Genomic DNA, 27,295 nt, shown 5'->3' with positions numbered 1-27,295 from the left:
GCCTTGTTCTCGTCTCAGTTATTCTCATTTTCATTTGTATTATGGCTCTCGTCTGAGAGGACAGAGGTGCTTGAAGATGATGCTGCATGACCATGAACACATAACCTGATGCATTTTGTGCTGTGCCTTAGGACTAGTGCAGTGCCTGTAAGGGCAGGATGTGTGAATTCTGCTTCTACTTTTATGGTATCAGACAAATTCCTTCAATACCACAGAGCATCAAAAAAATCTGTCATTCAATACCAAATTTCAGAACCTAAGTAGTTGGTCTGATCAGCATCAGTGTGCCATAAGCTCTATATCAACATCGGCAGTTGAACAACTGTATAATAAGGACAAATATAAACAGCAGTGTCTCTGAACACCCCTACTACACAGTCGCCAAAATACAACACTGCTAGGTACAATGCTGACTGGCAATTTTGGAATATATTTTGGAAGAGAATAAGCTACTTAAATAACAGAAAAACTAATGAGAATTAATTCATATTTGTATTTATATATATTTAAAATGCTTGTTGTCCTTTACATTGTGTGTGAATTTCATGATGAATGACCCAAAATAACATGGAAAATTGTTTTGTTCCATTGACCTAACATTTTTACAAATATCATTTTTACAGCTCCCGTATTTGTCAGGAAACTTTTTCAAATAAATCTGCAGGGATATTTCTCCACACCTACAAAGTTCAGTCTTAGAAGTTGGTTGCATTTTCTGCATTTTCTCTCGATCCAGGAAATCCCAAACACGTTCAGTGATGTCAAGGTCTGGAATCTGCAATGGTCAGTTCATTGTTCTGAAAACACCAGCAGCTGCTTTGTTTGATTTGCAAATTATCTTCTTTTTGTCTATTTCCTTTTCTCAGGAATGGCTTCTTGACAGCTACACATTCTTTCAGACCCACAGCACTAAGTTGTCTTCTTACACTTCCAGATCTGAAGTTTCATTTTCTCCTCTCTCTCAAAGCTTTAAGTACTGTGACAGTTTTGATGGTCTACCAGGTCTTGCACAATTATTAGGGGTTGAAATTGAAATTCAAATTTTGAAAACTCCTATTTTTTTTATTTGTTTTCTTTTTTATTTTTTTCCCTTCTTGACATTCCTCTTCCTTATGCAAGTGGATTATCTTATATCTAATTTTCTGAAAAACCTCTCCTGAAAAATGAACTTTTACTTCACAGCTAATTTGAACAGTGAATGAATGGTAGTGTCTGACTTTCACACAGCACTTTTGCACAGCACTGTAGTTAGATTGCAGTACTTTATAAATTCCCAAGGGGAGAGTTGTGGATATCAAAGTCAAGGTACTGGTATCGAAATCATACTCAGTGTAGAGACAGAATCTTTAATCTGAAACCCTCACCTCCTTTTGACCTCACTTTTCTCTCCCAGCACATAATAACTGTTTATATGAACAGGGAACCAATGTTTGCATGGTGCCCTGCGATGGACTGGCGACCTGTCCAGGGTGTTTCCTGCCCTCTGCCCAATGACCGCTGGGACAGGCTTCAGCACCCCCCGCGACCCAGGAGGATGAGTGGCTTAGATAATGTGTGTGTGTGTGTGTGGTCATTGCCTGGGGAGTGAACACAGACAAAATAGTGCCTGTGTCTGAAAGACAAAAACCCCCCAAAAAATGACATTCTATCACAGACGTTAGCACGAGGAATATAGCAAACACCCAATTATCCAGCTATCACAGGCTGTTTCCCTCTAAATCACTTAGGTTTCAATACTACTTACATACAACTAAAATAAAATTCAGCTTGTGTTGCATGGGCAGTCTGAAATAGGGTTTATCAAAAAAAATGTAATAAAATTCCCTTGAAAAACTGATTTAAGCTGATTTGAAAGCTTTCTTGCCAGCAGTGAGGTGTGTTATTACAATGATGTTGAATACTTTAGATCCAAGACCCTCAGAGTGGCAGTTTTGTCTGGTTAATAGTATAAAGTATTGCATTACATTACCGATGTTCAAATTTTGTCCTTACATGACCAGCATAAGCCGTGGCCTGATCAGATGTTTTGATCAGACATACTGTGGTTTGATATGTACCTTCGTTTAGATGTCAGCACAGGAAACTCTTTGCATATTATTTCTTCATATTTCATCAGCCTGACCCGATAATTATTCAGGATTATTTGCTCAATTATTTGTCCTTGACCCAGTTGATGCTGGTTGACATTTATTGTTTGCAGCAAGAAGAGCTGGCCTTTGATTTTTCCTTGTGTTTGTGAAGAGTGTCCAAAAGACTGCTGCAGTACAACAGCGCCATCTGCTGTCAGGCCAGAGAAAAAATCATTCCAGATGGCAAGGTCAGATGTTTTGAAAAAACTCAAGGCTTATTGACAATGTTTAATTTTGGCACACATGGAAGCAGCAAGTGTTTAATTAAATTCTGTACTTTGTTTCTAATCATAAGTAGCAATAAGTTTAAGGAGGGCTATGTTAGGATGCATATACTCTTAGTAGATGCCATCTTTATTTAAGGTGGTTTCATATGGATTTCAGACGTAAGTGGGTGACTGACAGACATGCACATTAGTCCACTGTTTGAGTTGATTAAGTAGGAAGAGAGTATTTAATTTAAGTCAGTTTATGTTACAGTTAGTAGAAACGTGTTTTCATCCAATTAAATGGCCCACATCCTAGGATGGATTACTGATTACTCGGCTGCTGCCCAGAGGCTTCTCACTGCCAGGGGCCCTGCGGGGTATCAGAGCACAAGGTTTGAGATAGCTTAAAAACTCAGGATAGTCCACTGCAGATGCAAAAATTAGATGAACTCTTTCATATATGACTTAATAAATGAAATCAAGGTCCTACACTGAAGCATCATATTTAAAGTAATTAAAATATTATGTAGATATATATATACACACATAATATTTTCAGAAATTTAAATGTGCAGGAAATAAAAGGCCATTGCACATTACTTGAAAATCAGTATATTTTGTTTTCTGTTTATTAAAGATTGATGAAACACTCCTTCTAACTTTAAAGTGATTGAGTTGGTGCTGTATGCAGATATATGTAAATGTTATGATTCTTGTGACAGTACAGGAACAATTATTTCAAAACGGACTGTTTTTGCATCTTAGTTTCCATATACGGACCATATGGACTAGGAGGTGAATGGCATGTCTTAAACCTTTAATATTGTTTACGTTTTACATTTAATCAAACTTTCTGTTATCAAAAAAGTGAGGAAAATTTGTTTTTAACATGATAAGGGTCACTTCAATTTGTTTTGATTATACAGCTGTCTCAGTTATTGATCAGACTTCTGTGTTGAGCTGTGCTTGTTTTAAACAGAGATGCTTTTAATGCTACCAGCGCAGACATCTTTTCACAAAAATAGCAGAGTAAGATGTTCTTGCAGACCAAGTGTAATGTGGACTGTCTGTCCTTGAGTGTTTCAGTTGGCTATACTCCTCAGACAGACACATGGTTCTACCTGCACTTAAAAGCAAAGCGCATTTGAAAAAAGTAATATTCTTTGACAAAATTACTTGACAGTAGCAAAGGTTAGTAGCTTTGGTTACTGGGAATGTTTATTTGTATTAATCTGTTCTCAAACTATTTTTTAACTATACCCCAAATGTAGTCTATCAAAAAGTCTCACAAAAATGCTTCTGTGGTTTTTGACACTTTATGACATACTATTACCTATAAAAACAGAAAAGGTACATCACATGGCTAAAAACAGTAGTAGCGGCTATCTTGACACTCTGAATTTTGTCTGAATCTTTCTGTATATTATAACACCATACTGCACATATAGTATATTGCAATGTTATATATAATATATTATATTATAATATCATACAGTATCTCAAACAAAGCCAGGAAACACTCAGGCAAGTCTTGACATTTGTTAAACACAGTTTGAGAGAAGAATGAAACAGTTTTGCCCTGCAGATTGCACAGTGCTGATTGGTGGCCACATTAGCCTTATAGCTTCAGTGCAGTGCTAAAAATCAATCAACAAATAACTTGATTCATTCTTTCATTTCTTTCTTTATCCTTTTTAAATTAGTTTAGTGAATAATTTTAACAGGAATATCATAAATAAATCCAGTTATACAGCTGCAACCAATCTAGCACAGTGTAAGCAATTTTCAGTTTTGATTGTTTGTAATAATTTTCTTAGTTTATTTTCCAAAAATAAAAGGCTGTGCGCATTTAAAATATGTTTAAACAGATTTAAAACTGCTTACATCTTGTATGCAGTACAGTAATCTGAGTGGTCTGAGGGTGGACCTGGAGTGGTCACCAGTACAGTACATACAGTCAGTGGGATGCAGACCTTATCAAGCCAGAGGACCAATATATGGTTGCTATCTAGGTTTAAACAAATAACTTGATTTATTTACATCATCTTTTTTTATAAATACAGATAGCCACTGGATGTAGATCCTCTAAAAGTAGTTCTCCTCTTCACATTTATTTTATATTGCCTTTCCAAGAAAGTCTAAAAGTTTGTCTGTGCTTATCTCATATTTCCCAAGACCCCAGAAGATCTCATACTAAGAATGACTCACCATGTGATTGATGTGATTCTCTTCACCCAAAAACTTATAAGCCTCAGCTAGACAGCTCCTCAAAAAACTAAATTTTGTGGACTGCATCTACTATCTTGTCCCAAAGTTGAGCATTGCAGTGTTATGTGTTTGTGTTTTCAGATAAAGTGCAAACGGAGCCCAATGTGCACGACTAATTGCAAACTAAATGCACCCTTTCCCAAATACTGTATCAAAGACATTAGGCAAAGTGTACATGCAACAGTTCAACACACTGGTGATGTTCTAATGCGTTATTTTGGAAATATCATGCAAGAATGTGTAATGCCTTGTCTCTATGGTTGGTCCTCAATTGCCCACACACATGAGGACTGCAAGGCTGTAGGAGTTTGTAGCAAAAGACAGAAGACAAACATAAAGACAAAAGATACATCTGAACGTTCACAGTCTTAACAAGCTTTTTGCACATTTTTGCCAACTTTAGGAATACATTGTGTAATTGTACACTTAAGTAAAACCACATACTGTGGGATACATAAGTATACTATGTAAGTGTGGCCTTTGGCAGAGGTCACCCGTATCTGTTTGGTTACAGCAGAGATATTTAGATATGTTGTGACCTGTTGCATACACTGCCCCCTATAGTTTGGGATAATATCAGTTTGCCACAAAGATAAAACAGTAGGCCTACAAGGAGAATAAACAGGTGTTCATATTTTGCACCTGGTGGAACACGCTCATTAAAATACCACATCGTGTATTATTAGGTTTTTAAATGCTTCATTTATGAATACCATTGAGTTATGAGGTGATTCAAAAAATGCAAAACACAAAACACACATATCTCAAAATCAGCTTGAAGCCCCACCTCTCTATGTAGCAGACAAGTCACAAGCGTGAAGGCAAGCATCTGCTTCTACTGGAGCTCTAGTTACCAATCAGTGCATGGTTTCAATGTCATAGCTGCAGGCATGTGGAGGAAAATGCTGACTGCCTAATTTTTAGTCTTGCTGTGCCAGACATGATCTTGTAATGAGAATGTCTGGGGACAACTCATGAGAAATTTTGGTTAAATGTGGATAGAAATGTAGACTTATGAGAATAAGCTGAAACAATCAAACATTCTGTGTTTAATTGCCTTGTTGCAGAAGGAGGAAAAATGATAGCCAGACAGACTTTATCAAAAGTTCTTCATGTATTTTCTTATTATTGATCAAATGTAAAACAGATTGACCTTTTCACGTTGGTATAAATTGGTACATATAAGCTGCAGATTTTGATTAAATAAGTCAAAATACCACACAAGCGTTTCAATTTCTGACATAACTTGTAATTGCAAAGTTGTTCTGCTAGAAAAACTGAATCATATTAGACCTGTTATTTATCTGTAGGAAGAAGAAAACAATAGCAATTGGACTTTAAATAATTTTAAGTCTCAGCTGTAGCACCCCCTGAAGGCCAATCTGGGTCAAATTTTGCACACTTTGTCTAAATCTCATTTCATATAATCGCTTTAAATTTTGAGGAGATGAGACTATTTTTGTGTTATAGCAATTTAATTCAGGATTGCAGAGGTTGCAATGTTCAATGCAACATATATTTATTACATAACATATATAATATATATTGCATATATATTTGATAATCATGCACCCACAGATGCAAGAGATCATTTCAAGTCCAATTTTGAAATGATCAAAATTGTAAGACTAGTTTGCAATGGGCTGTTTTTAAACAACTTACAGTAGAAGGAATACATTACATTTTATGAAAACACTTGTATTTGCAAAGTTATGAGGTTCACTAAATTGCATTATTTGAATCCATTTTCATGTTCTCAAAGGAAACGATGTGTAAGGTATACTTGATTGGTTGTCAGCAATCCAGTAGTGTCCCCAGATGCTAGTTCTTTTGAAGGGTAATTGAGAGTCCCTACATTGACACATCATTTAAATTTTATGATGATTGGTCAATGTTAAACCTGTAAAATGCCTGCTGAAAGCTGACTAACTGATGGGGACCACAGTTTTCTAGTTATCAGGTCAGTTTCAAAAACCAACTTATAAACAAGCTCAACTCAGCATGCAAAATCTCAGCTTAGTCGAATATACGGATGCTGAGAAAGAGCTGTTGCACTTTTATAGCAAACCCTATTGACAAACAAGCCTCAACATTGCTGGGCTATCTCAGAATCCTTTGACATATTATAAAGTTTCATTAGAATCAGACAAAGCCTTCATGAGTTACTTTGGTTTAATAACAAAGCTCTTATCCAGAATTATTGATTGGAATGTGGCAGCCATGCTATTTACAAATGTCAATATTTTTTGGATGATTATTGAGGTTCAGGTTCTTTTTCCATGGGGGCCATTTTGAGTTTTTAATGAATTTTAGTTTAATATGGGCCAAGAATTCAGCAGCACCCAAATTATATCTGTAAGCTTCACAGTGTAGGAGGTATGAGCCAAAACATAACACATTATGCTGTAGCACCCCTCTCAGGCCAATCAGGTTCATCTCATGTGGCGGAGTAGCTGGAGGGAGTGCTAGTTTTAGTTCTGTAGGCCTTACAGTCTGCATAATTTGTTTCAGGCTAGAAAAATAATTTATGCAAATCAGAAAAATTAACAAAAAGGATCCAGCACATTTGGTGCTTGGACCCCTAATAATAACCACTCTGCTTACATTTTTTCTTATGTGACACTCTGTGTCCAAAGCACAGAACATGTCATAATTTGTGATCTTAGTTCACTGTGATCTTTTAGCTTTGCTAAATGTGAGTGTACTTTTATCTACTGTACAGCCTTGTTCTTGTTTCATCTGGTGTTATAACAAGGATTTTCTGGACAGGTGGGGAATAGACTGCCTAGATGAAGCTCTCCATGAGGTCATGAATTGGAGGGCAGGTATCTTCAGAGCCCCTTTCAAACACTACCATCTCCAGCATCCACAGGATCCAAAACAACACCTGCACTCTTCCGGCCCTCTTTTGATGTGGTGCAACCATCACTCTTCATTTATAATCAATTTTAATCCCTTTGAAACATCCAATCATGCTCTTTCCCTTGTTATCTTGGAGAACAAAGGCTACTTGCAATCTTGCATGCCTTGGTCATCTTGCCAGCTCCTTTCAGTGGGTCAGTTACACCACTTTCATCTCCTGACATTTGAGAATATCAACAAATAAATCATTAATTTTTTTAAAGGTTAAGGTACAATAGCTTTGTTCTTTCTTTTTCTCCCAAGTGCAATAACGTCCAGCCTAACAGAAATACATTGTGATTATTAGAGCAGCCAGATACCTTGAATCTATCATCAATAATCTTGTGCTGCACTACTGACAGTAGTTACAAAAGAGATGCTACCTGATTGCATGACCTTATTGATCCAAAAATCCAAAATAACTATGATAGAGTGCAATTCAGGATGGGTATGATCATAATTTCATGCCATTGACATTTTGGGCCTCTTGTCAATACTATAAAATATTGCATAGTAAGAGCACTCAATCAATACTACCTTCCATAATAATATATAACTGATACAGGGTCTTTAGGGATTTTGTAGTGGCTAAATTAGTCTCTGTGAAACTGATTAACCAAACCTGATATACATCTGGCTTCCTTTGGAGGGCAGTATTCAGCTCTTTCTTCTGTCTAATAAGTAAAATATTCAGATATGTAATGATCTGTGATACCAAAACTACTGACCAGAAAAACAGGAGATAAACGCACACAGAGGATAACATTGTCAGGGAAATAAACAATCAGATACAGAGTAAAGAGGAAAAAAAGTTTATTTATGTTTGCATGCTATATAAAATAATGAAAATTGAAATATTTTGAATTTGTGAATCTCACTTACTACAAAACCTCACTTGCAAAATTCATTTAGACTCCATAAAGTTCTAATTCAGAAATTTCAGGTCAGTGTTTCGTGTGAAATGCTCATCTACATTGCCAAGGAAAAAAAACAACTCAAACTCAAAAAATGTCAGAATTCAAATAATGCATCAGTGCTGACTTCTGTAAATGGATTTTGAGAGCATTAGAAAGCATTACAGAATGGCATTCAAATATACTGAAGCAGCATGCCAAAAACAATATGATCCTAAATTACATTTAACACAGATTCTGGAAATATGTACATGGCTTAATTACAAAAAACTATACAGTAATGTGAAATATCAATATGATATATTTGTAAATTCACTATTTTGTAAACGTTGAAAGTCATGACTACTATCACGTGGTAATTACTTTGGTGTTTTTGCAGCTACTTTAAAGACAGCTTCTTAAAAGAAATGTCCATTTCGTGCTATATCTAGTCTTACATTTAAAAAAAAGTGTAATTAAATGACTTTTGTGTATGAATGGTCTCCAAAAAAGGTTGTGGGTGTTTAGTTGGCAAGCTCACAACTGCATGTACTCACAGTGGTCTTCAAAAATGCATTGTCAAGAGTCAAATTACACTTTTTGTTCCACAAAACACACAAAAAATTAAATAAACACGTTTGTAGCTGTCCTATCCTTTAACATACATTTCATTTTTATGTCACTGAAAGTTAGTAACACATGATAATACTGACCTCAAATTGTATGATGAGGTAAACACGATATATATGGTGAGGTAAACAGGATATGAAAACTAATAGCTCTGATAAAAGTGACTTTTGATACACATTTTTCATGAATTCACTGGTGTAGATCATTTCTATGTGAAAAATTTTGATTTCCAAAAGTTGGATGTAAAATCTGGTAAGCACTGATATAATAAATCACACTGTTTTTCTCTGTCTACCGTAGCAACACTCAGCTATTAGGCCCCTCACATTCTTGTCATCCGCGCCAGAGAGGAATGAGCACGAAAGAACATTCCAAGTGTTGACATCAAGAGTTCTTTTTCTTTTTTTTCTCTACTGCTGGTGTGTCTGCTGTAAGAGCATGGCTCAGAAAGCCTGAGCGCTCAAGGCAATTTCACCACCACCACGCAGGCCCCGGCTCTGCCGATGTTCAGAGGGACCTCCTAGAACAGCGAGAGAGACAGAGGTTAATGGCCAATGTCCATAAGCCTGACCCCACCAAATGCACTCTTCTGTGCTCCCACTCAGCATACAGACGAACACTTCTTGGACAGATTATCTTGCTCTACTGCAGGTCTTTCTTAGAGAGAGTTTGTGTGGAAGGGGAAAGGGTTCAGAAACAGGGAATTGCCGGTCTGAGCGCAACACACTGTCGCTGTCAATTATTTGTTTTGTTTATTTTTTTTTATATACAATTTGAAAAGGTGACAGGTGCCCTTTACAGCGTGTGAATATTTCACAATGATTGGATTGATACAAATGGTCCAGATTTACTTTTAAGTTTTTGTATGCTATGTTAAAGAGCCCATATCCTACATTTTTCCTCAAGTTTATTTCATTGAGGTCAACTTAAGACATTTATCTGGTTGGTGTAACATAAATGGGTAATCCTGCTTCCATCCACACAGCAGTCTGGGTTTGATTCCCTGCCTGGACAAGGTCACCACACTACATCAATAAAGTCCTTGGAAAAGACTCCTAAAGGCCACCTGATGCATCATGTTCCACAGCATACAAAAAATCAAAAGAACTGGTTTTAGGGAAGGCACACACTATCGCTGACATGTCATGCAGAGTGTTTAGCTTTTTGCATTACTATATTAAATTACAGCCATATAGAGACCACAGAAGGCCACAGCAGATGACATATGGCTTGAAAGGCAGTCAGTCTTTTAGATCAGCAGACAAATTCTAAAGGTCTGTCACCTCAGCTGAAGTTACCATCCTTGTATTTTTTTTCACCTTGTATCTTTCAGCTCGAGTTTGTACAGAGCTAGTAAACTGATGATAAGTGTGATAAATAACGTTAAAAGTTTTATTTTATTAAATCTATATGAGTAGAGCGTGAAAGTGAACTTCACATTTATCGGTGCTGTCACTGCGACGCATTATAGTATAGCAATGCTCTGCTACATGATGCTATGCGACATTGTGCTGCGTGGCGTAATGCATCCAGTGTGTGGCAGCCTTAATGCTACGTTCGCTACAACTCTCCAATATAATTGTATATTACAATATTATTATTATTATTATTATTAACTGTAGGCTGCTCTGGATAAATGCATAAATGTAAATGTTAAAAGAGTCATGATTCATTTTGCATGACCACTGTCCAACACATCTTTATCCCTCAAAACTGAACACTGTTTTTGTTACTGTGGATATACGTAAATACGTTCGTTTTGTGACATCACAAAAACAATGAATTCAAAAGAGGTCCTTTTTTGCAGCTTAGTTTCCAAATATGGACTGTATGGACTGGAGACTAAAAGGTATATTTAAAACTCTAAATTGAGTGCATAATATTAGTGTTATTTAAAATAATCTTCAAATTTGGTAAATTTGGTTTTGCATGATATGGGCCCTTTAACAGGCATTAAGACGTTTTTCTTTTCTCCTATAAAGTTACGCTTACAGAAATATGAGGTTTTCTAAGAATATTGACAACATAAGTGCTGGATGAATAACACATGTTCATTAAATCACTGTGGGGTTAACTCTGTGCTGTGCGCTTGCTATTGTGGTGAAGTGGAAAAAGAGATGAATAGCAGGAAAGGCTTTCACTTCCTTTTCGTGAATGCTCACAGAATGTTTTGCTTCACAGCTTTTCACATTCTAAGACCCTAAAACAAAAAACGGTGATGTTTAATTAAATAAAACACCTGGAGTGTTCTTTAAAATAAACAAGTGCTATTTTATTCCAGGGCCATCAAACTTTAATAGACCTTGAACAATGTGGTGAACAGGTGTGGAGAATAAATAAAATGTGTAAATCTGACCATAAAGAAAGTGTAACATTAATCAAAGTTACCTCAGTCCACTCGTTGTTCTGCGCGTCGTAGGACTCCACACTGTTTAGGTAGGACTGACCATCATAGCCGCCGACCGCATACAGTCTGTCCCCAAGCAAACATACTCCCACTGCGTCACGAGGCACACTGAGGGACGACACCGTGGTCCACGTGTCTGTTTTTGGGTCATACCTGCAACGACAGCGCAGAGAGACCAAAGCTGAAATCCAGCTTCAAGCAACTGTAAAAACAAAAAGAAACCTTCACTGAAGCTATTACAACACAGGACAGTGATTTTTATTGGAAGAGAAATTGACAGAAGTTAAGCACACTGATATCCAATAGCAGGGACCAGTGCTCATTATATTTTGCCTGTGTTACAGTGCTAGGCACTTCAGATAAAGGTGGACTAAAGAAGGCAAATTGTGGCTCCATAAAATCAATTAATAGTGCAAGTCCATTAAATTCACTGTTTGACAGATTGCGCATTTATGTTAGCAGAAGATAATGGCAGCACCTACTGAGCGATATGACAATGCATGGGTAAACAGCAGCTTTCTCTTCAGTCATTTTTATGACTGTCTCAGATGACCATCTGCTGAGTGTAGATTTGATTAATTTACTGCATTATTTTACAGCTAGCGCAAAGAAATATCAAGCAATTCAATAAAAAAATGGTTCTCCCCCTACTGCATACTGTGCTGGCTCATTGTTATTCATTCTTTGATTATGTTTTATTTAGGTGGGTTTAATTCATCCAGCAATCTGTCATGCTGTTTAATTTGAGTCTACCGCTGAGATCAACATACTGCAGGTGAAGGCTGCTGTTCCCTGCAGCATCAGCAGGGGGTGTATGAAGCCAGATTATGGATGGAAATGTGCGCTGGAAAACACATTCCACAGTGGTAAGGTAACTGCGGTTTCACTGAGAAAGGTGTGACTAGTGGCACAGACAGAAAAATCTTTCATGAACTGCAGCCCTTTCGGTGCCTGAGCCATCAGGACGTTTGCTAGCACAGTAATGAGCTGTTCTGAGGAGAGCATTTTACTGCTAATTCTTACCTCTCCACACAGTCGGACAGGCGAGAGCAGTGGTTTGAAGCTGGTGCGTCATGGCCACCGACTGCATAGAGGAAACTGTTGTATGTGGCCACACCCACGCCCCCTCTCCTCTTCGCCATTGGTGCACACATACTCCATTTGTTTGTATGGGGATCAAAACACTCCATCGACCGCAAACAAGAGCTCCCATCACGACCACCCACAGCAAACAATCTGAAACAATGCATTGCAGATAATAAAATCAGAATTCTCCTCAAACAGAATGTAAATATAATTTATTAATGTACTATTCATATCATATTGATCTACTATATGGACCATTCTACCAAATAAATAAAAAAAAAGATTGAGACCTTAGATATTTACTGAGACCTTAGATATGACTTAGATATTACAAGAATTATGCTATGCCTTAAGCCATTAATTGAGATAGTAATAAATACATCCTATGCAAAATACACAGAAAATCATAATTTATAGGCTACTTTCTATTGGGAGGTGGCTGCCCCAGATCCCAACCCCTAAATGTCTTGTGAAAATAATATTTTTTTTTCCAACTTCATTTTTTTTTGGTCCTTTTTAGGTTTACATTTATCATGATTTAGATTTAGATTCAGATTTATCATGAGTTTAATTTTAGAGCAGAAAGTGAGACTGCATCCCTGCCCCTCATGGCTACATGGTGAGCAGTTAGATCCCATTGCTTTGAAGAAAATGTCAGTGTGAAACCTTAAGAACTGTCACTACCGAAACACATTTTCTGCAAATGTTTTAATGAAAAATATTATACTTTCATGTGTGTACAATGGTTCAAAGTTGTGTTTGCTAGTATTTTTATGTCCTGCTCAAAATTATTTAAAATTGTCACTACTGAAATAGTTATTACCGAAAGAGTTGGTAAAGTTTCGGTAGTGTTATGATTGTTTTGGTAGTGACAAAATGGAATGCTCAGTCATATATTCTAACAAAATAAACATAAATAGTGCATAGTCATTCAAAACAAAAAGTCTAAAGTCCAGGTCAGTCAAAAGTCCAAAATAGCTTTTGAACTCTTTGAACCAATTTAGTATAATGATACATGTAAACTACTAATAAATAAATGTATTTGTTACAAGCTCTTCTTCAGCAGCTGTTTTAAAAACTTGTCTAGTCTGTGAGTCCACTTAGTGAATCACTTTGAAAAGTAGGCCACAAGGCTTGAAAGGTAGCGTGAAGGTTGTGATTTTGACCCGAATTCAGAAATGCCCCAGGGTGTGTCAGTCAATGTTCTCAGTGAGACATACAGCTGGCCTCTGTTTTCCTCAGATAGAAAAAACACCAGCACGACCTCTGTCGGTTTTTCAAACAACTCTAATGTAAAAGGCATTGGAGACTTGTGGGTCTCAGAGCCCATTACTTCTCTGGCCAGACATTCGAGAGCAACACTGCATGCTGGAGGCAGCACCTATAGCAGGCTATGCCATCACGATTAAGCCCCAGGAGACAACAATAAACCAAGAAGTGCAACACATAAACTCATCGCTGTGGGTGATCTTCCACATTCCCCTTCAGTTACATAATTAATTCTATACTAAATTAAAACGATTAATACGTGAATGACCTTGTTAATCTTAGTTGGGCATTTCTGTCGCTATGAGGAAATGTACTAAAAATTTAATCTTCACCATAATTAACCCTTCAGTGCATATACAAAAAGCGGCTATGTTTCCCCCTTAAACTCTTTGAGGTTATGTCTCAACATAATGTCACATTTGTTTGCATATGCAAAGAACATTATCTCATAAAGCCAAAACATTTTATTTGTGTCACAAATATAGCAAATACATGAACAGGAACACACTTCATGTGTTCATTCTGCCTACACTATGTGAGGTATGGAGTTTGTTTGTTTTTTTTTAAAAGGATAATAGAAATCAACCAAAAAAAATTATCCGTCAGCCAATTTGGCTATAAAGAAATCAGAATCGGAATCAGCCATAATAATTCATTATTGATGCACTGCTAGTATCTACTGTTAAATAAAGCATTCATTTCAAATGTTCCCTCAGTCTTTTAATCGTTGAAGCAGATCTATAACAACTACCAAATAAAACATTTCTATCTTTGCTCTATGTGAAAAATGTGTGTTAAATATTGTAGGGGGGAAAAATGTGTGAAATATATTGTTCAGCTGGAGAAGGATCAAAAGAGAAAATCCCTTACTTTCCATTAAGAGCAGTGACTCCCACAGTGCTCCGAGGAGTAGACATACTAGCCACATAATTCCACTGTCTGGCCTGGGGGTCCCACCTCTCCACTGTGTTCAGATAGCTCCATCCATCATGACCTCCCACTGCATACATAGGCCCTTCCAGCACGGCAATCCCTTATCAATGAAAGAAAAAAAGAGCATGTGCTTTTGTCCAAAATAATGATATGTATCTTCAAAGGCTTATTATCGCTCAGAAGATGCCTTTTGTTGTAAGCAGCGCTACAAAAAAATCATAAAATTTAAATGGCACTCTCATTTGAATTAATTGAGATGAAAATCAAAAGGGCTTCCCCTTAAACAAAGCACCAGGAGCTGAATAAATTTCCCAGTGGCCAGACCCTGAGGACAGAAGCACTGAGACACTAGAGCATGCATTATGTATTCATGCTGCATCTTGCTGCCACCTCTGCAGAAAAGGTCCCTCATGCTTCTGTTATAAATCTCTGACTGTTGCTTTTTGGCTCTTGACGTATAAATTGCCCCTTGACCGACATTTTAAAATGATTCTGGTATTGCAATGTTGTGCAGACCTCGTAGTGCAACCTCCATGCACTGGTTTTATGAAGGTACTGTAAATTACACAGAAGTACACGGCAGTCCATTTTCTTCATACTGGATATAAAATTGCCTGCCATGTACAGTGCAAATATCAGAGACCACCCTTCATTTAACTTACAGCCAAAACAGCCATTAAGTAGAAGCTTCATTCATTTTTCAGCATCAGAAAAGAACAGAAAATAAATATAACAAAAATTACAAATAATGCCTCAACAACTTAATACAATCTAAAATTATTTAGCATTTAGTATGTCCACCCTTTTCCTTTACTAGCACTTCCATTTTTCCAGGAGACTTGCAGATATACTTTTCCACACCTCCAAAGTTCAGTCTTAGAAGTTGGTTGCATTTTCTCCTTCTCACTAAGCAAGTAATGCCAAACAAATTCAATGATGCTGAGGTCTGGACTCTGGGCCAGTCAGTCCTGTTCTGAGAACACCATCAGCTTCTTTATTTGATTTGCAAATGTTCTTCATTTTGTTTATTTTCTTTTCTCAGTAACAGCTTCCTAACAGTTACACATCCTTTCAGACCCACAGCACTGAGTTGTCTTCTCAGAGTGGAAGAATGGACAGAAACACCCGTGACTTTTTTCAGATTCTGAAACAAGAGTGGAGCTTGATGTTCTCCTCTCTCTCAAAGAGGAAAGCTTTAATTACTGTTTATCTGATGGTGACAGTTTTAGTGGTCTACCAAGTATTGTACAGTTGTGAGGTCTACTATCTCTATCTTTTAACCACTGTTTGAACAGTTTCAGAAAGTCCTGTTTTTATAACTAACCTCCTCAGAAATATCTCCTGAAAAATGAATGACTTGTACTTAATAGCCATTTTGATATGTTAAATAAATGAAGGGTGGTGTCTGACCTTTGCACAGCACTGTATTTGATGCATTTGCTGGTTGCTCAACACTGCATTTGATGTATTGTGTGCTACATTTTAGATTTAGCCCTTATAAGATGATCTGTCCACGCAAGATAATGGCCCTAGTGCAATTACTGAAATAGATGTGGGCTATTGATAAGTTTGCATTTCTTGGTACTTTGTTCATATGCATACAGTTAGCCTCCGACTAATCATCTTGTGTTTTCTTGTCAGAATGAGTCAATTTTGTCTTTGGGGAATAAATACATCTCTACTGGCCCATGGGCCAATCTTGTATTGATACCGCACTTGTAATGTTCACAACAGACACATTCTCTACTCCCTTATACTGCTAATAGTCTTAATAGTCTAAATTAGAACTGTAAAATGATAGAACCTTCCTATGCATGGCCAATTTTCACTACTTCAAATCCTTCTGTTATTTTACTACTTTCAACTTAAAACATTATTGGCATATATTTCAATTTATTTTAGAAATTTGAAATTGCCTTCAGTAAGGTATCTCTGGGAATTGCTCCTTCCCTACTTTTGTGAGAAATGTATTTTTATTTATATTTTATGCATTTCTCACCTTCTGGAGCAGGTCTTGTTTTCATCAACAAACCATAGTGCTAGCTATGGTTAGAGATGTTGAAACACATTTTAAATGAGTCATCTGTGTTTTATGGACAAGCTTGAGTGGGCTAACAGGAAGGCACTTAACGTTGAGGGTGATTCCTGGTGCTGCAGTGATAAGGGAAAAATACAGTGTGTTTCCTGCCCACAATGGCACTCTATATTGGCTTTTTAACTATATATGTCTTTTCCCTGTGAGTCAGCAACAGTAACTTCTACTTTTTCACTCCCCCAAGAGAAAGAAATGTTCTGAAACTAAGAAATGTTCTAAGCTCTGGTAATGATTGCAATTTGTAAGGCTCCCATTACAAAGTAGATTCAGGCAATGTATGTGTCAAATTACAATCAAATCATACAAAGAAATACTAATAAAAGAGCCCAGAAAAAACATACCTAGCCCATGTCTGTGGGTTGACATAGGTGGCATAGTACACCACACTTTAGTGATTGGATCATAGCACTCTACCATGTTGGATGTCTTAAGGCCATCCCTTCCGCCAACCACATAGAGCTTATTATCGATGACCGCCACACCAAACTGAAGCCTCCGGCCATTCATGATGCCAACCTGGATCCAAGTGTTTGTGCGCAGGTCATACTTCTCTATTGTCGTAGAACCTGAAAAAATATACACAGTCAATTTCAGGTTTCATCCCCTGGAAGCTGGATCAGCTGCTCTATTTAAATGCCAAAGTTAATAGGTGTCAACCTATATGGCTTACCCATATAAAATGTTTTTGGTACTAAAAAGATACTACACAGGTATCACTGAATTGATACACTTGGGAAGCTATGGATATAAGGATTGCAGTTTCCAGAGGATGACACAGATGGATATTGGTAGTGCACCCTGTGTTTATTTGCCACAATCCCACTGATTCTCAGTTATTATACGTTTAATGGGCTCCTGTTCTACATTTTTCTAGTATTTATTTTTCCCTGAGGTTCACTTATAAAGTTTGTGAGTTTATGCACCAAGAACAATTCATTTTTATGAGACCATTTTCAAACCACTCTTTATCCCTTTAGAATTAAACAGGCTGTTTTAGTTACTATGATATATAGAAATAAACTCTGTTCTAACTGGCCGTATTGTGCCTCATTAACCCCTTAACCCTTGTGTGGTGTTCAGGTCTGTGGGACCCATTTTAAATGTTTACCAAAATAAAAAATGATGTGATTTATTATTATTTCAACCTCAGATCCCTTGGCCTTTGCTCATTTTCTGTAAAGAACATATGAAATAACACATTTTCAATGACTTCACACTGTACACCCCCTATACATTTATATTACACACATGGTGTTCGAGTGAACCCGCGGGGGCTAAAAGTGTGGAGGTGCTGTGTCCCTTCACTCTGTTCTCCTCCTACATGGCCTTCTGTGTGTGTGTGTGTGTGTCTGTGTGTGTATGTGTTTGTATATGTGTGTGTGTGAGGGTGGTCAACATGGACACGCTGCTGACTGGCTACAGCTGCTAAAGGAGAACTCTACACTGACCACTTGTGATATTTTAAACATCTGGTATTTTTAAATAAATCGTTATGGTTATGATTTTAAAAAACAATAATGCGGTGAGTCCACCGGACCCCTGAGTAACAAAAACATGAACACCACACAACGTTTAAAATCCCAGGCTTATTACATACTAAGTATTATTATTCAGTAACTACAGGGACATCAAAGCAAACTGGTTGAGCTTTTCTTAGGTTAAATACTTTTTGCCTGCCTGTGGGCCCTGGCCCTTTACAGGGTTAAAAAAAAACAGTCCAAGCTGAAACTTGCTTATATGCTTATGCTTATAACTTCTGTGTGAAAGGGTGGAGCTAAACTGCTATAGGCTGAATAAGCAGATATGTAAATGTGTTGTTTTTCGTGATGAAAATAGTGATACATTTTCAAACTTTAACAGTATTTAATACTACATCAAAAGTTTTATTTCAAAACTGCAGAAAATGAAATTTTCCATGATGTGGGCACTTTCAAAGGATAGTTCATTCAACAATTAATTTTACACTATTGTCAGCTTACCCCAAATCAGTCACCCAAGATGCTGTGGTGTCACAAATGTATGTCTTTACGTTTGCCATGGGGCTATTAGTCTAGTGTACCTAACAAATAATGGAATCTTCCATTCCATTAATTTGCATAATACTAACCGCTTACCTAAATCATCACACACTTGCCTTGAATCACACACTACTGTCGAGTTCCTAAGCAATCTCAAAGCGACTTGCCATGGTTTCTGACACTGTATAACATAAAAAATCAACAAACAATACAGGTCACATAGCACACGTATGACTCAAGTGGGTACGGCTTTTATAATGTGGCAGATTGATTTTTTGTCACGAATCTGAAGCCCTAGACATGTATGTTTGGAGTTTGAACTGGAATACACTAGTGAGGAAATCCAACTTCTGTCACACTGCAACAAACTGTTTGGTAGCTAACTAACTTGAGTAGAGGGATAACACTAGGGTTCTTCTGAAGACTAAAAAATGCAAGGCCTTTTATGTTGCTTTTATTCCAAGCAGTTTACAATGTGTCTTTTGTATGCAAAAACTGCTTGCAAAAGTTGTCGCTGTCACTGAAAACAGTTTCGAAAAAGTGTTGCAAAATTACGCACAACGTGACAATCGGTACCAGCGAGAAGCGCAGCTAAAAGCTGCCTTCAAAGCTGCATTTCAAATGCTAGGTCACAGCTGAGAAAGGTGGGTCCTCATTTTTATCACATAATGCAAATCAGTCGGTCAGTGCAAAGAATTCAATTTTGTTTTTCTAAAATGCCTGATGAAAGATTTTAACTAATAGAATGGTAGTCAACTGTTTAACAAGGAACAGTATGGCATGGTGTTTTGAGGTTAAGTTTAACTCAGAGGAAACAAATAATGACTCACCTTTTGAGGCATCCATTCCTCCTACAGCATAGAGTGCCCCAACAGTGGATTTGCGAGGTTTGGTCCTTGGGCTCTGTAGCATTGGGCGGCGCTCTGGCAGCAAATGGTATTTCATGGCCTCCATCAGTAGCTTTTGGCATTCCAGATCTTCAGAAAACATCTTATTATTTTCCAAATCAGCAAGAAGCTAGAAAATAATGAGTATTATCATTACTTAACACCACATATCTTGGTTGAGGAATAATTCAATAAAATGTTTATGTAGGCTATTAATATTTGTTTCACTATTTTATAATTTCAGCTCAACCACAGGGAATATTTGATATGTTAGAAGCACTTAAAGACATTTAAAAGCAAGAAAAAGGTTTAAACTTTTGATGTCCTTTGTTCCTTGGTATTGAGTTATTGCATTATATTGCATCAAATGCCACGTCCCATTATAAACTGTGTGTCATAAGCAAACCTGAGGTGGCAGAAGGGGTAGGCGGATATACGCAAGTAGCACTCCCAGATCTCGTTGTCGGTGCTGCACGTCGTAGCGCACCCACATCATCAGTGCCTGGAAAATAGTCTCTTCATCTGGAACATTGATGTCATCACTGGCCAGCAGTTTCACTATTTCCATTGTAGGAAGCAGGAGAAACTCCTGGTTCTGAATGACTTCTAGAAAGTGTTCCTGAAAGATCAATGCCAAATTATATTCAATCACTAAAGTCCAACCTAAGCTGCAGTATCCAGTTGATAGCATATGCCTCATAAATATATATATTGTACTGAACCTCACTAATTCATGATTTATCCTTAGCTGTACATATTGTACTACTTTGTGATGAAGAAGTCACACTGACATTGGACATTCTAAAGGTCAATTAAAAAAAAACTAGTTCAGATCTCCTTTAGATCTAGCGAATGTACTTGTCACGTTTCTCTTTTCTCTGGCTCTCATCCTCCTGGCGTAGTGATTTGCTTGGTTGTCATTTCAAGGGCATCTGAGACTGTTGTCTAAAACTGCTTTGTAATCTTCTATGTGAAAGATTTAAAAAGGTAATACTTAATAAGGTTTTCATCACTTACAGTGCTTCAAGTGTTTCCTCTTCACAAGGACTGTGATTCTTTTTGATTAAATTATGTAATGAATAAGAGCTGCAAACATCGTATTGATCAATAATCAGATTCAAGTAGCGGTGTATCACCTAAAGCTATCTGCGGGATTTGAGAGCTTAACTCAGAAGCTGAATGCATTGATTTTTTTTCCAGCCACTCCTTCATATAGATTTTACTTGCATTTTCTTTACTGTGTGACATTGATGCAGATTCATTATTTGCAATTATTAGCACACATCCATTTTCAGCAATTAATACTGTTTAACCACAATCACTGGCTTAAGGGCCACTTAAAGGCAAATATTTTAAGGAAGTATGTTATGTGGCTGTTTGCAACATTGATCTGAAATAGACTCAAAGGGGAATTCCACAGATTTTCCAAAATTTCTGTATGATTAAATCCTCAAGATGTAAACAAAGTCATCCGGTGTTGTTTGGCATGAAATGCTTAATTCTAGATTAACTTAAAGAGTCAGATTTACATACTGAGGTGATGATAAGAACCAAACTGAACTGTTAAATGTCTCTAAAGGCTACCTCACAGATAGCTGTTATGTGACATGGTTATAAACATATTGCCTGATGCCAAAGACACTGTCTTTCAAAAGGTTTCAGATAAAAGTTTTTAAAAGTTTTTGATAGATACACACAGGATGCTGTGAGGCAAAATAGTCCCCCAAAAACTAACTTTTTCAGATTTACCACTATTTTACCATTATCAAAATTCCGTATAAAAGCTCAGAAGACACATGTAGGCTCACTGGTCATTTCGGATAGTAAATAAAATAGCTATATTTGTGTTAGTCATCGAGACCCCTGGTTCCTATCACCACCACTGTAAACACATCTCATTCAGTAACTATTTCTACAATTCACGTTTTTACATCAAAACACTCTGAGCGGTTTGCTGTGAAATGCTCCATTCTAGAGAAACTGCAAAGACAACTTACTGAGTCAGATTTTGTCACAGTTATGGTGTTTGGAGCCATTTGATGAGCTTAATTCCTTTAAAATCCTTCTCACAGAAAGCGATTAAATGAAATGGTTGTGAATACGCTGCCTGATGCCTAAAACATTCTTTCACGATAGTTTTGAGATGTGATTTTGGCCTAAAAGGTGTTTTCTAAAAGCTGTTTATAGTGAGGGGGTACATGTGGGTGTTTGCAACACTGATTTGAAAAAGTGGACAAGGTGGTACGCTGATCAAGTGAAAACAAATAGGCCAAAATGTTTTTGGTTCGTTTTTTTTGTGCTATCAGTTTCTGCCTATTATCAAAAAGTGGCCACTAAAATTCTTGATTCTCTTTGCAGGCACACAGCAAACAGTGTCATTTTCAAAAGTTTCCCCACTCTGAGACAGCTAAATGCCAATGACATCTCTAACTCAGACATGGAGCAGCACAGTGCTTAAACTACTGCCACACTGTTAGTCTCTCACAAAGAGACAGGATGTCGGGATTGCACAGCGAAAAGAGGAAAGAAATGCCTTATCAAAATGGAACTTTTTAATCTGGATACAACGGATGGTAGACCAGGAAGCTCTGTTCACCCCATGTCCATTACTGAAGTGATTGAAAAGGAAGTTTCCCTGCTTGTGCTCTGTGATTAGATTAACCTCGCTGATCTGGGAAGCCCTATGTAAACAGCCTGTGCAGATGTCCTTCAGGAGATAACGGCCATCTTCCTCAGTTGTTTCCGCACTTTGGCAGAGGCATATCATCTCACAAACGTGTACAGAGGATCCTGAAGCCCCTGAGAATACTTAATGTAGCTTTTCCTACATTTCTCACACACCGAGAGGTCAGTTCAGACACCCTGAAATCAATCACTTAATGGGAAAATAAAATGTGCATAGGTTTGTGGATGCGTTAATAATTAGGTTTATATTAATTCATTAAACGCGTTACTAGGGCTGTCGGAGTTAACACGGTAATAATGTGTTACAGCAAAAAAATATTAACACCACTAATTTTGTTGACCCTTAGAACCACCCAAAGAATTACAGGCAGAAGCCCAGCTGCTCATACAGTGTATTTTCCTATGATTGAATCTGTGATTGTAGCCCTCTATTTCAAATACAGCTTTAAAATTGCAATGTGATACCTTCAGCACAGAGTACCCTGGACAGTGCTTGTGGGAGACATATGGATAAATACACAAGGAGCAAAACTAACAAAAGCAACAGCAAAGTGGAAAGCAACAGTTAATCTGAAGAGGCTCCACTGTAATAAGAATCCAGGACCTGTACGAACGATAATGAAAGTGAGAGGACTACAATCACACTATCGACTGCAAAAGTTTGGCCGTCCCTAGTCAAATGACATGTTTTGTAGATTTTCTTAAGTTAAAAAAATTAACACATCCTCTACAGAGAACACTCTTCTCCACATTTTGATGCACAATTACTCTTTATTAGCTGAATTTAACATATTGGGAAAACTATAAAACATAAAATAAGACCTGTGCAAATGTTTTGACATATTTCATGTTTTATTTTTCTCCAATATGTCAAACTCAGCAAATAAACAGAAATTGTTCACTAAAATTATCAGAAAATTACATGTTTACATTTGTTCCCTGTAAAGGATGTGTTAACTTATTTTCACTTATAAAATTAACTAAATGTAACGCTCAAATCTTTGCATACAACTGTATGACTTAACAAGAATCGACACGCTGTACTAGGGCTGGACAATGTCACAATATTCATCATTATTGTGAAAAATTCCCTCACTTTCTGTCACAAATCATTGTTTTTACTGTTTTAATAGTGTTTAAAACACTGACTTATCAAATGTCAGGAAAAAATAAATATTATCACATATCGTGTATCTTAAAAACTTTCTGAAGTATCGTGATATTACATTTTTGTCTTATCGCCAAGCTCTAAGCTATAAGAATGATAAGGAGAGCGAGATAACGATTGCAGAGGAGTTAGAATCACAGTGTATATGTGATGTACAGATGATACATCACATATACACTCATGCAGCCACTGTTGCTCTCACTGGACATCAGTGATGAAAACTGGAACATTATTACAGTAAAATACTCCTTCAAGCTTTCATTTAATTTTTGTTTTCAAAAAAACTGTAAAAAAGTAATGCAGCAGTCTTACCATAGTGTAGCTGTGGGCCACGTTTAACAGGTCCATGCACCCTTGAGCATCAGCAAACGAGCGTATCCCCAGGCAGTTGGACGGGTGAAGTTGTTTCATTAGAAAGTTGCAGCAGACCTCAATAACTTGTGAGAGCTGGAGAAGACATGCTGCAGCTAATAGGCTCTCGATCGTCTCTTCCTTCAGCTCAAGGACACCTGTGAAGTTGAAGAAAAAAGTGGGACATCTCAGAAACCCTGTTAACACCCTGTACCGAACAGGATTTGTTGACTGAAATAATTCTAGCAGCTGTGCCGGAGATACTACACACAGCAGTGTGTATGGACAGACAGAGTCTTGAAATTTCCTTTTGTTAGAAGTTAGCGACAGAAACTTGACAGACCCAAAAACCATATATGGGAGCTAGATAGGAGGATGTGCAGCTGTAAACTGTTAGGCGTACTGGTAATCTTTAATACATGTTCATGTATTAATATGGATTATAGCGTGCAATAGCTAACGTTATATAAAACCTTAAAGTGCATGTTTGACAAATTTAATACTTTACTCTTAGTAAATTGTTCTGTGTAGTAGGTATGCGCATTGGGATGACTAATTTCCATATCCGAGCATCCGTATGAACGGATTTCCGGGAAGGAAAAACAGCGCCGAAAATTAAAAATAAAATAATATCGGCTAATATTACAATAATTGGCTGAAAATAGTACAGCATAAGGCTGTAGGCTAACCTTATTATGCGACAGCCCTGGAGTTGTAGCACGCAGAGGAACATGTTTTATTATTGAAAAACAGCTGAGGAAAATCGGTAGGTTTTCGTGTTGGATGAGTAAATGAGGCCACTTCAGATAAGAGCTAACAGAGCTAACCAGGGTCACGTTGAATGCTAATGAGGACTCGTTGTCATTTAGTTACCTTTTACACAAGGTAGTTTCTTCTCAGTGCGAACGCTGTGTCAACATGTTGTTTCTCAGACAAATATATTCTCATTGTTTCTGGACCTATCTAACATTAGCTAGCTAGTTAGAGTAGTTAGTTAGCTAGCTGGCCTAGATAGCGATACAACCGCACAGTCTCTGTCTTCTCAGTCTGGTCCTTGACAGCGCGCTCGCGTACAAACACAGCACACTTGTTCACAAATACAAGCTAAAGTGTGACATTTCACTGAATTGTTAGTCCGTAAGGTGTATTTTTCTGTCTTCTCGAGATGAAACGTAAGAAATATCCAAATAGTGATTTTAGTATTCAACTAGGGGCGCTTCGAGCGGTTAACCGAGTAATAGGAGACGCGTAGCCGTGCACACCCATACTGTATAGCACCAAAAGGCTTCTGGCCTTGTTACAAGTCGCAGAGCCTTTGGTGATGAGCGCGGCTACGGGTCCTCTAGTACTCGGTTAACCGCTCGAGGTGCCCCTATTCCCCTATATGTATATATGTGTATATCATGGGCTATTTTGTAAGGATGCACTGATCATGAATTTGTATGTCTGAATCTAATTTCTTCAGCCAGACTGACTAATGGCTATTTTTTTTTTTTCTCAAAATCACATTGTGAACACATGAAATACATAAAATGCATTTTAATGAGCCAAACAAATTTAAAGTTCTCAAACAAAATCAGTTGCTTATTTTGTAACAGGACTTATAAAATGCTACATCAAAGATAAGAGGATACAAGCTGTTTAGCACAATAAATTATACATAATTATGCTATGGCATTTTGGTATAGGTGTAGCAGCAGCTTTCAAATCCAGTGCAAGGGTGCTTCCCTGCCTCACATTATTTATTTCATAAAATTGCAATACAGATCAGCCAAAATAAAAATACACTGGCTGATTGCCGAATGCAAAAACTCTGCTGGTCATGGCCAATTCTGATTGTGCATGCCTACTATTTTGTGTAGACAACTTGATAAAAGAGCATAACCATTATACATAACCATTGCCTTTACTAAAGAACCCCTGAAGAAGAGTGTGCAGAGACATAGGTACTGACCAGTGTATGCGAAATGAACTAATGATCTTAGTGCCTCCGGATCAACACCTTCCATTTTAATCTCCTCTTGTTTGGCCTCCCGCACATCGTTGGTGAACATGGCAGCGAAGTAGTCGGAAACAGCGCTTAGAACAAGTCTGTCATTAAAGGGAAGGAAAAGAAAACAACAAAAAGCTTAGTATAGGCTTAGATGCATGTTGTTTCTTAATAGCGAGTCTTCATAAGAAAGGCTGGTTCTTCTTATCATGCTCTGTGTTTAAGGGAGAGGCATTAATCACACCTTAGTGTGTGGTGCAGCATTTATTTTCACCAGACTAAATCATGCAGAGCTAGACAGACCTTGATTGAGTTCAGTGCCACGTTGAGGTACTCAATGAAGCTTGACTACTGAGAGCATTCTCCTACTGAGTAACATCAAAAACACAGGAGCTAATGGTATACAAGAGAAAACACTTACAAGCAGAATTCAAACTGTTGCTGTGGCTGGCTGATGCATATCTGCAGATCATTACTTTTTTATTGCAAAAGCTCAAGCAGTGAAGTACAGAAGTAAAGAAGTGCTGCATGTATGCATAAGGCATTTGAAAAATTAAATGTTGCTCAGGATAAATATACCCCTTTTCAGTCGTGTCTGTTCTGCTTGCAGGAGATCTATAAAACCTTTTGATTTGGCTGGGAGAATACTGACCTGTGTGCAGGGATTTTATGATCTCCGGCTATCAAGAGCACATCACACAGCTGCTTGTGCTGCAGGTAAGTCTCCATCTTGCGGAAGGTCTGTTCCGCATGGTTTGTGGCCTGGAAAAACTCGTCTGAGCAGTTGGAGCTCATCTTAGAGTAACTGCTCAAAATCAACCTGTGAAGAGCCAGAAAGACAGCGGTTTGGTCCCCAGTGCATTAGAGGTCATTCAGTGAAGCTGGTAATAAGTACACCTGTCTGCCGCATAGCTTTGCTGTTTGACATGTAAGAAATGTCAGTGAGAACTGAGCTTAACGCACCGTAAGGTCGATATATCTGTCAATGCTTTATTATTATTGTACACCTTGACTGACCTATCATTTGTGTGAATCCACCTTCTTCACTGAGTGACAGTGATAGCATGTGGCGGAATGGAAATGTCCAGTTAATGCACTCTAGGGCCTGTAAGTACATTGGTGTTTACCACAATTTTTAGATAGTTTGCTACTTTACTTACGCCAGAATTTAGTCATGTTGTTTGATGAAATGTTGTGGAAAGTGTGCAGTCAATGCTGTGCAGAGAAGTGATGCAGTAACATATTTGTTTGACACACCCCAGTTGGAAATGTGCGATACTCCACATATCTCTTTCCTTCACACTTGTCAGGGCTCAAATTAAAACCATTAAAGCTAAACTCCGTAAATAAGTGGATTGAGAACCAGAGTATTCCAA

At 37.5% G+C, this 27,295-nt stretch overlaps 1 protein-coding gene across 2 annotated transcripts in view; it reads right to left on the bottom strand.

The window, feature by feature from the left end:
- Nucleotides 1–8,303: 8,303 nt before the first annotated feature.
- The window catches only part of klhl4 (kelch-like family member 4), a 46,373-nt gene continuing 27,381 nt past the window's right edge, over nt 8,304–27,295 (bottom strand). The window contains exons 2-11 of one of the 2 annotated variants that reach the window (XM_036568547.1): nt 26,572–26,739; nt 25,884–26,020; nt 23,891–24,087; nt 20,132–20,344; nt 19,669–19,855; nt 17,162–17,386; nt 14,663–14,825; nt 12,461–12,673; nt 11,419–11,590; nt 8,304–9,550 (exon numbers count right to left, since the gene is read on the bottom strand). In XM_036568547.1, coding sequence (XP_036424440.1) covers nt 9,491–9,550; nt 11,419–11,590; nt 12,461–12,673; nt 14,663–14,825; nt 17,162–17,386; nt 19,669–19,855; nt 20,132–20,344; nt 23,891–24,087; nt 25,884–26,020; nt 26,572–26,739 — 1,735 coding nt within the window. In that variant the 3' untranslated portion in view covers nt 8,304–9,490. The remainder of the gene's footprint in view (nt 9,551–11,418; nt 11,591–12,460; nt 12,674–14,662; nt 14,826–17,161; nt 17,387–19,668; nt 19,856–20,131; nt 20,345–23,890; nt 24,088–25,883; nt 26,021–26,571; nt 26,740–27,295) is intronic. The other variant, XM_036568548.1, reaches the window with a different exon arrangement.

This window comes from Colossoma macropomum, unplaced genomic scaffold (genome assembly GCF_904425465.1).
Source record: "Colossoma macropomum unplaced genomic scaffold, Colossoma_macropomum, whole genome shotgun sequence".
Lineage (NCBI taxonomy): Eukaryota > Metazoa > Chordata > Actinopteri > Characiformes > Serrasalmidae > Colossoma > Colossoma macropomum.
The sequence above is the reverse complement of the archived record's forward strand: the minus strand, read 5'-3'. Positions and strand labels throughout refer to the sequence as shown.